The sequence below is a fragment of the Phalacrocorax carbo genome, chromosome 9 (genome assembly GCF_963921805.1).
Source record: "Phalacrocorax carbo chromosome 9, bPhaCar2.1, whole genome shotgun sequence".
NCBI classification, from domain to species: domain Eukaryota; kingdom Metazoa; phylum Chordata; class Aves; order Suliformes; family Phalacrocoracidae; genus Phalacrocorax; species Phalacrocorax carbo.
The window spans coordinates 20,074,511-20,088,802 of record NC_087521.1 but is presented as its reverse complement, the minus strand read 5'-3'; the positions used below and the strand labels follow the sequence as shown (position 1 = coordinate 20,088,802).

Sequence of the window (14,292 nt, the reverse complement as noted above, 5' to 3'; positions counted from 1 at the left end):
AAAGAGGATCTCTGTTCTGTTAAGTTCTAAGACACTTTCATTAGATGTAGTGTAGAGCCTTACAGTATTAGATAAGAAATAGCTTCACAGTTTGATATCAAAATGTTAGCTGATAAATCAGGGTGATTTTTCAACTACCTATGAGATGGTGATTGTTCACACCACGTACTCTCTGCCTCACCATTGGCAGTGTCATGTGATGCAGTGTTAGAAGGGTTTTAGTGTATTTCATATTTACTGCATATCTAGTAACTCAAAGATCTTATTTTAAAAAGAGGAAATGAGACTGCTTTAGTATGTTATGCTCTCATTAATCAAGGTTTTTGATTTGTAATCTCTTCTAGATAGCTGTATTGTTTGTCTAAAAGACTTGCTCTAGTATTTCAGTATTGTTTTTTTAAAAGTTTGATTTCTGATTCGGCAGATCCTCCTTTTCTTTTAGAAAAACACATGCCAAGGAAAAATTCTTCTGAGGTTTTCTCTGATCATCGTGTATCTGCAAGGATAATTACTAGCAGTACGGAGATTTCTTCAGCTAGTTCTTCTAGCACTCTTTGGCTGAATACAGGAAACATCAGATTTTGTGGGTCTTGAAGCAAAAAAAGCTAAAATATGAGGCCTAATCATCATTTCACTAATTGTCTTCCTGTATTTTATTAATGTTGTCAACATAAGTAAAGCAGGACTTCAGTTTCATTGATTTGCAAATTCCGTGGAGTAAAACTGAGAAGTTCAAACACCCTTAGTTAAATTAATTTTGTTGAAATGACTAAACTGCTTCCTTTATTGTTCATAGTAGCATCTTTTCTTTTGAAAGAGAGAACTATTTTGTAAGTTATAAGGCAATATGATTAGTAAGAGGGAAGCCAAAGATCACATATATTACCAGGGAATATAGGTAAAACTCCATAGCATTTTCAGGTGCCCTGATTAGCTGAGATCTGTAGTCTTAAGCTGTGCTTCTTTAAAGTTCCTTAGTTTCATTCTTAAGGTCCTAAAAGCTCAGGTTCCACTACTGTTTAGCAAGGCTTAGGTTCCTCTGTTATTTCAAGTATGTTTTATAATTCTTATCACTTCATAATGGTAAAAATAAAAATTAATTCGGGGGATGGGTGGGGAACTTTAGTAGTCAGTGGAAAGAGTTTACCTTGAAGAATCTAAGTAGAGAGATTTCAAAATAAAATTAATTTATCATAGAAAATACCTCCAGTCAGTATTGCAGTTGTTTGTGCTTTATTGTATCCAAGTTTGCCTTGCTATTGATAGGTGGGCTCTTCCATTGCTAGTTGCTTTCTGGGTGCATTGTTTTGTTCCTTCTTCTGTTAACAATTTTACTTCAATGTATCGTAACATACATAATTATTGTTGTTCTTTAGGCTGTTGATTGGTGGAGTGTTGGTGTTCTTATGTATGAATTATTAACTGGAGCATCACCATTTACAGTTGATGGAGAGAAGAATTCCCAAGCAGAGATTTCTAGGTAAGATTCAAAACAATGAAGTATATGTGCTTCCTCACAAAATGATGCATATGCCATAATATATGTTTTGTGAGAGTTTTGATCTAAAAGTTAGGAAGAAAGTGCTACCAGGATAATGTTTTAGACGCTCTAGTTCTGTTTAACAGAATGACATCTGGAAGCAGATAGGTTTTATTAACATCAGCAGGTTATTGAAATAATAGAACTAACCTTTACAAAAGACCTGTTTTTTTTAAACTACAGTGGAACCACAACTTTGTAGATATTCAACCCTGTTGCATGTTTACTGTTGAAAAGGAAGCCGAATGAAATACGAAATTATCTATAAATAGAACTATCATATTCAAAATATTGATACATAATGAAACATATATTTAGAGAGATTTGTGTCAGCTCATGCTAGATCACTCCATCAGACTACAGGTTTAAAACATCCCACCCTTATGTCATGGGTAATATTTATTTTATTACCGTATAACATGAAGCAAAGAAAGTGATCTTTTCTAGCCATACTTGCATATCTGAGAAGAAATGAATATGATACTTACGGAAATGTAATACCCTGTACCATTCTTATATTTTACATGTAAACTTTTACTGTCAGCTTTGTTACTTTCAGTAATCTCTACACTTCAAAGGTTTGTTTTCAGTACCCATGTAAAAAGCATTGGAGCATTTTAAAAAGACGAAGCAATAAGCTTGCCCAAAACACATTACTGAAATCTCCCCATAAAATGAGTATTTCCTATTACTGGATTTGTCTTGGGGCAGGGAATCGAGGGTTTAAATTGCATGAATTAGTAACTGCTGTCAAGATCAACTTCAAGTCCAGTCGCCAAACTAAGAATAGTCTTGCGCCTATTGGAATGTATTACCATGGTTCTGACCCTCATCTGAAGCCACTTGATATTTTAGGTTATAATGGGCAACAGAGCATACATCAATTATTTAGATAATTTATTTTACTTCTGTTATAAATTCAGGCAATTTCTTGGAAGGTTGAGATCTGATTTTTGGTTTCTAGGCCTCTACCAGAACAGGAAACTTAGAGGGCCACTAGAAAAAATATGGAATGAGGGGACAAAATGGGGGTGAGGGATTAACAAAACAAAATTCTGGACTTCACCCTCTTGGCCATTATAATTCTGAGATATTTAAGGCTAGAAATTTTGTTGATTACTTATGCCATGTCCAAACTGGTAATTTTGACTCCCAAGATTTACTAAATGGAACTCTGAAGGGGTTACAAATTTTTTAAAGAGAACGTTGACCTGAATCTTACAGGTACAGTTTTTCCCAGAAAACTGTGGAACTTCTTAGGTATCTATTCTACAGGATTTTACTATCCTTTGGTAGGTCCTTATGTGCTCTTTAATATCTTAATCTTTCTGATAATTTAAGATTAAACTCAAAGCTGAGAAACTGCAAGGTTGCTAACATCCATCTTCTGATGGCTAGTAACATAATTTCTGATCTAAACTTGATTGTAGCAAGTTTACTGTGGTGTTGTTCAGTATGTTTTTGTTCTCGTTGGTGTTTATGCTACACATTTATAGACAGTATTCCTGTAGTCTTTCAGCTTTTATTTTGATAAATTTAGAAGGTAAATTCTTACAGTTTTCTTTAAACAAAGATGTTCTTCAGTCTTCCTGTTTCCTGAAAAAGCCTTTTCTTGACTCAGCTTATGTTGTACCTTCTTACATATGGACAATTTATTCCTGTTGATGGTTCAGGAGGTTCTTGTTTAAGGGAAGTAATAATTCACCATATGGAGAAAAAGATATTCCTTCCTTTTTTCTTGGGTTCCTCTTGTTGATGGCAATGGTGGACTGACAGATCTAATTCCTTCTTTTTTATCACTTCCAACTGATAAGCCCCTAGTTTATAGCTGAAATCTCGTTAGTCCCAAATGTATGACTGCATTTTGATTTCACTTCATCTGTCTTCTGTTACTTCAGTACTCATAAGACCCATGGTCTCTGAACCCTTTACATTGATAGCAATTTCTGTGCTGGATGACATCTGTTTTGTGTGTTTGCAGTTTATTATGTAACAAATGTTATGTTCCTTTGAAGAGTGTGGCTGAGCATATGAGAATGTCACTGTTTCCTCTGTCCTGGCTGCTGCACTGAGTCACATGGAATCTTCTGGGGAATGGTGGTTGCTGCGTGCATTGAGGAGCAACAGGAGCGTGTTTGGGGCTTTCCCTGAGGCTAGGGTAGACCTGGCAGAATGGATACGAGATGTCAGCAGGCTGTGGTGCTCCTGCAGCCCAGGCAGAGGGTGAGAAGAGTAGGGAGCAGAAGTACATCTCAGAGATGATGGAAAGAAAACCTTTTCCTAAGGATTGAAGGGGACTGCGTAGAGTTTGCTGCAACTTGGGAAGCTGTTGAGTTGCTTGCTTGAGAGCATGCCTGAAAGAAATGATCTGTCCTTCCTGACATGCTAGCCTGTTAAATTCAGAAATTCTTGTTACCATATTCATGGCTTTTCAGAAATACCTTCTTGTATTTACCTCTAGTGTGAGTACACTGAGCTCTTTAAGGAAGTAACAGCTGAATTTTCAGTCCCTGTCTTTATTGTAAGCCTGTCTGGCCTATAAGCTATGATCTTTATTTCCTTTTTTTTCTTTGATAATTTTGTCACTGAGGACACATTTGCAATTTACGCTTAATGTCCTTGTTTTTGATTGTTAATTCTTTCAATTATGTCTGCAGCCTTTTCTATAAAGTTTTCTGTTTAATGGGGATGCAGACTCTAGATAATTTTACACCTATAATTAAATAAGTTTCAAATTCTCTCCATGACTATCTTTGATCTTTCTAGTTTCATTTCCTCTCTAAACTGATGAAAAACTGAATTGCAGATAGCTTCATCAGATATTTACAATTGCCAGTGGTAATGAAATCACTAGCACTGGCACAGAGATACGAATTGGTACAAACATCTTTGTTGATGGCAAAGTTATTCCAAACAGAAATTGTATTCCCTAACCTAAATATGCTTTAACTTGCCAGTTGCAGCAGACTTAGAGAATTCAGTTTTCTCATACTCAGTCACAAGCCCTGAAAGCATAATCTGCATGGTCTTTGATTTTTCTGAGTTTAAGGAAAAAAGTCATCATCTAAACAAATCCAGGTCCTTCTTTTATGTTATCTAGGTGGGAAGTAATCTTAGATCTTTTTAGATAATTTTATTCCCTTGTGTGGCACAATGGCTATCTGATATTAAATTTTGAGCACGAAGTTCTGCTCTGAAACATCACTTTAATGGTTCTTCTGTCAGAAACAGTTACTGTGTAGTTTGTATCTTCTTTACTCATTCTGGTGAGAGATTGCATTCAGTTCTTTTATCATAACCTTTTTGACAACACTGTGGATTTCTCTTTCATGGCAAGTGCAACTTAAGTAAGTGCATACTTTAATTTCCCTTATGTCTCTCTATCTGAAGATTTGTTCACATGCTTGGTGTTATGGGTTATTAAACTTGATAAAAATTTTCACAGAACTGTCCAAGTATCTTTCCTTCTCTGTTATGTGCTCTCCCCTTCCTTCTCCCTTCTTCCCAAATCTTCCTTTCATTTTTGAGAATTCTGGACTTCCACTGCTGCAGAGCCATGGATGGGATCCATCCTGCAAAAGCATAGGCAGGGGCTAGGTTTGATTACAAACCTGGTATTTTCAGTTTGACTGCGAGTTATTTGTAGTGCTGACTTGAAAGACAGACAAATTCGGTTTAGGGTGTTGACTCTTTAGGGTCTTGTCATACATACGGGGATGTAAAATGAGCATGAAGTTTTTGGAGTATTATTTTGCTGCTGTGCAGCAGCTTAGAAAATCCTATCAGCTTTGGGGGGTTATGAATAGATAGATATTTATCTTTTTCCATTTTTATACACGTATACATCTATGAAATAATCTGTAGAAGTGTATGACGCCATATTAGCATACTAATGCTAACAGCAGCCTAGGCTGTTTGACATAGTTGGTTAGACTTCTTATTTGCACTTCATGGAGGATGGCTTAAATATGACCATCTGTTAGATACAATCAGAATATTTTGTCCACGATTCTACAAGAAACCTTTTCTTCATAAAACTGTTGCAAAGATGCATAGCAGGTGTATGCTGGGATTCCCTTGCCTCTGAAGGCTCCAGTGATTGCTAGATCTTTTAAAGGACAGAGCAGTCATTAAATCCAACTTGTAATTTGCATGGTGTCTTGTGGAATTTTGTCCTAGAGCTTATAGCTATCTACCTAGAATGTACAGCATTTATATGCCTAGATGGGAGTCCAGAGTCCCAAGAACTGGCACCCAATAATGTCATGATGCTTTTCTAACAGATAGCAATGAGTTAGGAAATCTCTGCCACACGAAGGAAACTGTTTGATGCTAGACTTAGTATGAATCACATCACATCAGTGACTCTGCCTACAGATCAGTTCAACCTTTCAGTAAAGCAGATGGTTTTAAGAAAGTCATGAGTACTGCACCAAAATCTCCAACTTGCCTAGAACTGGGGTGCGCGTATAGGTCTGACTGATCAAAGCTGGAACAAAAGAATCTGGCTTTAGTTGTTTTGAGGTGACAGGGTATTCAGTAGAGTTGTTCTCAAATGTGAAGGTGAAAATTCTGTTTTGGAAGCTTGTCCCTCTGCCTTTTAACAGGGTTACAGCTTGGGATTGCTTTCTCTTAATCCCTGAAGGTCAGGGTGGATATGTATCTTTTTGGTGATGCTTGTAATACAGTTCCGAGGGCACTGGTGACAGTTACTGGTAACTGACTACAGTAACAGTTCCAGCATAAACTTAACGCTTCTGTTGGTCAGCTATGGTGATCCTCTTGGTTTTTCATGATCTGATTGTCTCTTATGTGGTGGAAGCAAAAAAAGCTTCAGGTTCTGCGCTTTTAATGTTTCATTGTCATCTGTTCCACAGTCAGATTCAGACACTGGCTTTCAGGCCAGTCACGGTGGAGGGTAAAAGGTGGTTTCCGTGTCAGTGTTACATATTTTATGTCCCGATCTTGACCAAAATAGTCAGGTTTAGGTTTTTTCTCTGCCTAGAAAATATTTCTTTGGTTGGTACCTAATGGTTACCACTTCCTAAACCTTTTTGTCCTCCTTCCTTGTAATTCATTTTGTTTCTCACCATTACTATTTTAACAAGTTACATAGTTATGGTTTCCAATAATGAATTGGCATTAGTTTGTTCAAGCATCCCATCTTCAGTTAGTTTCCCATAGCTTATGCTTTACTTATCAAAATGATCACTCAGTGGATATATTTAATTGTAATTTTTACAGTGTAGTTTATAGATTGGTCAGTCTAATGCTAAAAGTTAAATTGGCCAAATTGGTCAATAAGTCAAATTGCCAAATTGGTCCTGTTGTCAATGGATGTTTTCATATTCTTTGACATAAATTGGATTTTCTCAGCTATGCAGTGCATCAGAATTTTGACTAGGTTAGCTGTTTACAGAGTTAATTAAAGTGAAAAATTATGAAAATATCTTTCAGCTTCTGGCTAACAGCATATTTTTGCCTTTCATTTTATCTTAACCACTGGGAACCGCCTGCTGTCTGTGTTGGAAAACTCCCAATGAAACTGTTTGTCTTTATAAGGCTTTATTGAGCATGGCAAGGGCATTCCTGCTTAAGTCCTTAAGATTATCACCCTGGAATCGACAAGGTTGGAATGTTCTTCAAAATCTCTTTAGACCGACATTGTAGTATAAGCTCTTGCCACATGGTTTTTGCACTTATGGTTGGTTTTAAATACTGTGCCTTCTGTAGAAGGGTGTTTTATTCAGCCAGCAAATGCATATGCCATCTCTACTGCTCTGGTAAAGAACAGATAAGAAGCCTGTGGTCAGTCTATGTAATATTTAAACTATGAGTTAGCGTAGATCAATGGTGGCAACTGTGTGAATTTTTCGTAACAAAATCAGCTACTTCCTTGGCTGATTTGTCAGGCTTAGCAGCCTGCACCTGTTACACAGGAGTGGCCCTGAAGATGTTGATAAAAAGGAGTAGCATCTAAAGGTCAAGGTGTCATTTCCCTACTGTATGCTCCCCTCATTCTCATCATTGATTAGCATGTTTTTTGCATTATCATGTATGCTCTTGGTCTGTAGTATTTGTGGGAGAAACTCATCAGAGCTTAAGTTCCTGAAAAACAATACCAATGGGGTTAGCTCCTAACTCTGCATAGTCTGCTATAGGGAATGGTAAGATGGAAATGATGCAGGACGTCAAAGTGATAACCTCCTTAACCTATGCAAGGGATGGTTTATCTCAAAGTATTTTCAGTACAGACAGAGTGCTCTCATCAGCAGGGGTAAACTCAGCTCATCCTAGCTCAGAGGCATTGTACTAGGCTAGGAGAAGCAGAAAATACAGCAGAGTAGTCCTTCAGCAGCTTTGACCAAAGTTTCCACTTGGGATACTTAATTCTTCCTGCTTACTTCTGTCACTGTTATTGGACCACATAAACATGAAATGTACAAGAGGATGGAGGTGATTCAGAAAAGGAAAGGAAGGTTGATGCTGAAGGCCATAGCTTCTTTTTCAGAAGCGCAGACATCCTGGGAAGGACTTTTGACACACACAGCTTCCTTCCTCTGAACAGTTTACGGGCTACTGTTACAGCCTTGAGTGACTTACCCTTCAGTACAACACTTTGCTAGTGTCGTACTAGTGATGGCAGACTCTCTTTACTTGATAAAGCTACTTGAGTAGTCTTCACCAATTTCTGCTCTCTCACGTGTTGACCCCGTATGGCCTTTCTTTTCTGGCAGCTTGCTTTCCGTCCTAATTAATGTGTGCACAGCTTCACATACTTCAGTTCCATGATAATTGTAAGTAGTCCCTGGAACTTCTAAAGAAATTAACTTAATTCTTCACTACTTCTGCAGCGTGGTTCTGTGAACCATTCCAGAGCATCATTATTACTTTTTACTATCAGTCAACCTCAGAAGTATTTCTGAATGAATGCCACTGGCATGTATAAATGCCGCTTACATGGAGTGCATGCCTTGTACATCAGGGTAAAATGCTGCTTTCTCTGCAGTGAGCTCAAGGAGGGTCAACAGATGGAAGATATCCTTCAATATAATTATAGCTTGCTTTTCACATAGGTAAATAACATTTCATTGTTAATTCTGCCTATAAAAAGAGATAATTTAAGCCAGTAATCTTGGCAAAAGGCAGGAATTACTGATGCTGTTGCCACAGAAGTTTTCCATTAGGTAAAATACAGTATTATACCAAACTATTATTGGCAAAATATTGTTGCTAATTGTTTTGACAGATATGATCTTTCTAGAGGACTCCTTCTGCCGAGAATTTAAGGAGTGTTTTCTACCCAAAGAGCAGAGTGTCAAGCAATACAAAAAGTTACTTTATAAACCTGACTTAGCTTCAGCTGGGACTCTCTGCTCAGTTACCACATCAGTGGTACCACTGATTGCAGTTCTCAGGCTGACCGGAGACATGCAATATGTCACTGGAGATCTGCAATTAGAAGGATGAGACTTACTAGCATTCTTACTGTGGAAGTGTTTATTTTGGCTAAGAATTTCCTGGTACCTTTGCAGTTCAGGGTTCTATAAAAGTCTTTCCACTGCTTATGTTTCATTCTGTTTTTCTTATGTGAATATTTGTATTTGCATCAGAAGCCTGAGACATGGGCAAGAATCTTATTGCTAGCACTTACCAGCACCAATACTACAGAGACTCCAAGGCTGCGCAGAGAAATTGTACTCATTTGTTCTCTTTGTTAGTCATGTTATCAATAATCTCAATTCAGCATCTTTTTTCAGAGACATTTGCAGATTTTTGTCTGACGTGGCCATCTATAGTCCCTGACATTTTTCAGACAGGAAAATGCTATGAATTCCTCTTTTGTATTCTAAGGACATCCCAGAGTCTCAACCCTGTTGCTTTAGAAATCAATTAAAAAAAATACTGACCTAGGGTTTGGGGCTTCCCCCCAGCCCCTTGTGAGAGCCCAGCGAAGACTTGTCTGTTTCCAGGATCTTTGTTATATACCTTTCTGATTCTCTCATCAGAAAAGTTGATAACTACATTTCCTCAGACTCCTCTAACAGAAGTGATTTTCAAGCTAAGAAGACATTGTATATTTTGATAGCCCTACTATAAATCAAGAAATTTTGCTATCAAGATGTCCTGTCTTCTGTCTTACAACAGGAAGGTTTTCTTATTTCCTTCCCTGCTTTCCTTTATGAAACTGGATGATTTCTGAAGAAGCTGAATCTTTACTTCTCCACCAGTCCTAGAGTATAAGAATCCTCTTGTTCAGTTATGTTTAAGCTTGGTATTAACATCTCTTAATGAGAAATCATTTGGCAATATTGTGCTTTCTTCTGTTTTTCTGTAAAGTGAAGTGCGTGCAGAAGTTGGAGACAAGGCTTACAGTTGCTGTTAGTTCCGCTAGCAGAGTGGCTGTGATTTAGACTCTTGTTGGCAGATCTTCCTTACATTATTTAAAGATACAATCCATATAAAAACTCAGACTGTATTTTTGTAACTCATTTCAGTCTTAGTTAAACCAAGAGTTAGCTTGCTTTGTCTTTTTGTTTGCTTGAAATTGGATATTATGTCAGTAGAAACAAGCCCTGGGATATGTGCATATTCAACTTGTTTTGGTCCTTCCACACTGGCAGGGCAAGATTATTTAGGAAACAATCTGTTTGCATCTATTTTTGGAGTAATCCAAGAGGTTACATGTTTCAAGATAAAAAATTTCCCATGGGATAGCTGACTCTAAGGATACGTCATGCAGTAACTTTAAACAAAATTTAGAAATGTCCTGCAGTAATCAACTCTATCAGAGAGCTAAGAACATTAAGATACTGGAGCATGTGAGGAAAGTCTGAGAGAGCTGGGACTGTTCCACCTGGAGAAAGGAAGGCTCCGGGCGATCTCATCAGTGTATATAATTGCCTGAAGGGAGACTGCAAAGAAGGGGGAGCCAGGCTCTTTTCAGTGGTGCCTGGTGACAGGACCAGAGGCAATGGGCACAAACGGAAACACATGAGGTTCCCTCTGAACATCAGGAAACACCTTTTTATTGCTGTCAGGGTGACTGAGCACTGGCACAGGTTGCCCACGGAGGCGGTGGAGTCTCCCTCCTTGGAGATACTCAGAAGCTGCCTGGACATGGTCATTGGCAACTGGCTCTAGATGGCTACATTTGGGCAGGGGTAGTTGGACCAAACCACCTCCAGAGGTCCCTTTCAACCTCAAACATTCTGTGATTCTGTGTGCTGAAGGATTTTGTGTGTGTATCTTTTTATACCTGTTGACATGTCTTTGGTATATGTTGTCTGTGTGTCAATTCTCAATTTTCCTTCAGAGTCCTTTCCTTCAGTCACTCCAAAGGTAGATAGTGAAGCTAAATTTACCTTCCTCTTTATATAAAACTGTGGGAGCTACACATAGGAAAGTAAGTATTGAAATGTGATTCCACTTAGGCTTCCAAGATTTTGAACTTCAACTAGCTTTATTTGGTGGCTCTTAGTTCTTGAATTGAAAGAGACAGTGAGGTCTCTATCCACTTTCTCCTTACCATTTGTTGTTCTGAGGGGAACACTATGCCCAGTCTCTTTAAGTCCCCTTTTCACTAAGTTGGATAGTCCTAGCCTTTTCATAGATCTTCATATGAAACATATTCTTTATTTCTGATTAATCTTGTTACTGTTCTCTAAAATTTCTCCAGTTATAGTGCCTCCTTTTGAGAGTAGGGCATGAGCACTACACACAATATACAAGGTGCAGTCAAACCACAAATGGTCCAAGTGTCTGTGTTTTCTCTTTATTTTCTAATAATTTTTAACATTGGAATTGTTTGAGGGTTTTTTGACTTCTGTTAGACAGCAAGTGTATGTTTTTGTGGAGCTATCTGGTGTAGCTACTAGACTTCTTTTGAATAGTAATAGTAAGCTCAGTATGTATGAAATGAGGATTGTTTTTCTTTTGCAGATTAAGTTACATAATTTATCTCCTATAGATGTAATGTTTCGTGTCCTCATTTCCTCAACCCTTTGTTTATTAAAAAACAAAAGTAATTGGTTTCACATTTGTCATTCTCCTGTCTTTGGGTGCAATAGAAGTCTAAGTGAAATGTTAAATGCTACCATTAGTATGGAAACTCTTTGGTTTAATGCTCACCATGTTAAGTAATTACCAAATAATTGTTATTTTGTTTGATTTACAGGAGAATATTAAAAAGTGAGCCACCTTATCCACAAGAAATGAGTGCATTGTCTAAGGATATAATTCAGCGTCTTTTGATGAAAGACCCCAAGAAGAGGCTAGGTTGTGGTCCCACTGATGCTGATGAAATCAAACAGCATCCCTTTTTCCAGGTGAAACAAACAACAAAACTCCCCAGATACCACTCACTCTACGTTAGTGCCTTTGAAATCCAAGTCTAAAGAAATTCTGTTGTTTTGTTAACAAAATAGATCAGCATTGTGTTAATTGCATGAATAACTGCATTTCAGTTAGTAAGGATATCCATGTGCTTATGTATATGGATTTTGTTCATACTACAAGAAGGGCATGGTAGATTTTTAATATATCATGTCTAAGCAGCCAAAAGACACGTTACTTAAACCAGAAGGTTTAATGCCAAACACTTAAAAGTACTTGTTGTGTGTTGTTTTTTAAAAGAAAGTTCACCACTAACATTTTTAGTTAAACTCAAATACTGATAAAATTCACCAGTAGTGATAAATGCCTCTTATGTGTTTTCCTTTGCCTAATTAAATCTTCGGTCTTGTTTAGTAGATTTTAATTCCATTCAGATTTCAGTGTATTAACATTTGGTTTCAAACAGTGGTGAAGATTGGATTTCCATGCAACATCTGTACTGTTCAATCCATTGCGGTTAAAGTTGTTTGTGTGCTTTCTTTGAAAAAAGATATGCTTCTAAAGTTAAATACATTCTTAATTAGTATAAATTTTGGAGTATTTAAAGATGGTAGTAAAATTAAACCTTTCAAATAAATATTTTCAATGTAATTATCATAATATTCAGCATGGGCAATATCTTGGCTTTTTAGCAACTTAATTTCTTCTCATCCCTTCTGTATTTCCTTCCTCTTACAAAAGAGTCTAACAAAGAAGAGCTAAACTTCCTTTGTCGACTGTTTTGGAAGATACATTTTTTTCTTCATACAGCACTTTCTAGTCTTGACCTCATTTCAGTTCCACTCTTTTACAGTAGTAGGGCTGTTTTCTCATAACTACCATATCTGTGCTTCCTACTGCTAGCCATGCATTTAAGTAAGAATCCAGGGGCATTATGCTCTCAGGGGTCTGGAAGCTGAGATTAGTAATTAAGCATAGAAATCAGCAATGGAAAGTTGGAGATACTGCATGCACTATAGCTTGCGAAAATGTAAATGGTGTTTCCTCTGAAATAGAGGAAGAAAGTTAAGGGCTGACACGCTAATTGTTTGGCTTATCTCCACTGTTAAATTTCTTTGGTTGTTTTTTTTTTTCTGCAGTTTACTTCTGCAAGAAGTATGATACTTCTTGCCTTTACCGAAGCAAATAAGTAGGGCATAATTTGAATGCTTTTCATCTGCCTGTGGAAAATAGCAAGTGGAGTTAGGACTGTTTGTTTCTGGACAAGTCTCTCTCCAATATCTGTTTCTGTTAAACTTTCATTTGATTCAAACTTATTTTCCTGCTTTTGGTTTAGAATATGAACTGGGATGATTTAGCTGCCAAAAAAGTATCAGCTCCATTTAAACCGGTAATCAGAGATGAGTTGGATGTCAGTAATTTTGCAGAAGAGTTTACAGAAATGGATCCAACATATTCTCCTGCAGCAACTCCTCAGACTTCAGAAAGAATATTTCAGGTATTTTAAGAATTCACATTATTTTTAAAAAAATTAATTTATTGAACAATTCCACATGTATAGCTAGTTTGTTCAGCAGTTGTGAAACGAGAAAGGTGAAAATAGTCCTACTGCAAAAATAAATTTCCATGTCTCTCCATTCTCAGCTGAATGTCCTACCTGCTGGACTAAAGTCAGCCTGTCCTTTATTGATTCTTCACGCCTTATGAGTCTTGTCATCTTGACTCCATCATCCTGGGCTACTAACTTCGACAACAGCAATATAGTTTGCCCATGTCCACATTATGCTCTAGTTGAGGTGTTTCTTTGGGAAGTGGGAGTTAACTGCGAAGTTGAAAGCAGGTCTTCCGTGTCCTTTAGGAATGCTCTAATTACTAGACTACTGTATACAGATCAGCAATAAAGCTTTCCTTACCATCTTCTCCGTGCTGTTAAAGAAGGATCCCTTCTTGGACTGCCCGGTCTGGATGCCAAATGGGCAGAAACAGCCCATGTACAGCCTTGAACTTGGTACCAAAACTGCAGAGGTGAACAGCAGTTCAGATTGCTTTCTCTCCTCCCCCTCCTTGTGCTTTTTTGTTTTTTCTTGGCTGTTTTTGAGCTGTGTACAGGAATCATATTTTGGAAGTTGTTAGATTTGTAGTGACTGTAGCAAGCAATTTATGCATGTCATAATACCATCTGATTCATCCTGCAGTGGTAGTCACAGCTGTTCTTGTTATGATACCCAAACTGGGCACATCATTAATATGAAGCTTAATTTTGTTTTGCCATATAAATGGTTTGATGCTTACATCACAACATAAAATCTATTTCATGCCTTTATTTAAAGGTGTTCTGGGAAGCTAGCTGGTTTGAAGTATGAGCTTTTACCACTGTTGCAAAAGGAATAAAGCTGAGCCAGATTGTTAGCATTATT

General features: G+C 37.4%; 1 protein-coding gene across 3 annotated transcripts in view; it reads left to right on the top strand.

Moving 5' to 3' along the window:
- The window catches only part of RPS6KA5 (ribosomal protein S6 kinase A5), an 83,847-nt gene that overhangs the window by 53,196 nt on the left and 16,359 nt on the right, over positions 1 to 14,292 (top strand). For all 3 annotated transcript variants that reach the window (XM_064460566.1, XM_064460565.1, XM_064460567.1), the window contains 3 exons: positions 1,377 to 1,480; positions 11,718 to 11,868; positions 13,212 to 13,373. In XM_064460566.1, coding sequence (XP_064316636.1) covers positions 1,377 to 1,480; positions 11,718 to 11,868; positions 13,212 to 13,373 — 417 coding nt within the window. The remainder of the gene's footprint in view (positions 1 to 1,376; positions 1,481 to 11,717; positions 11,869 to 13,211; positions 13,374 to 14,292) is intronic.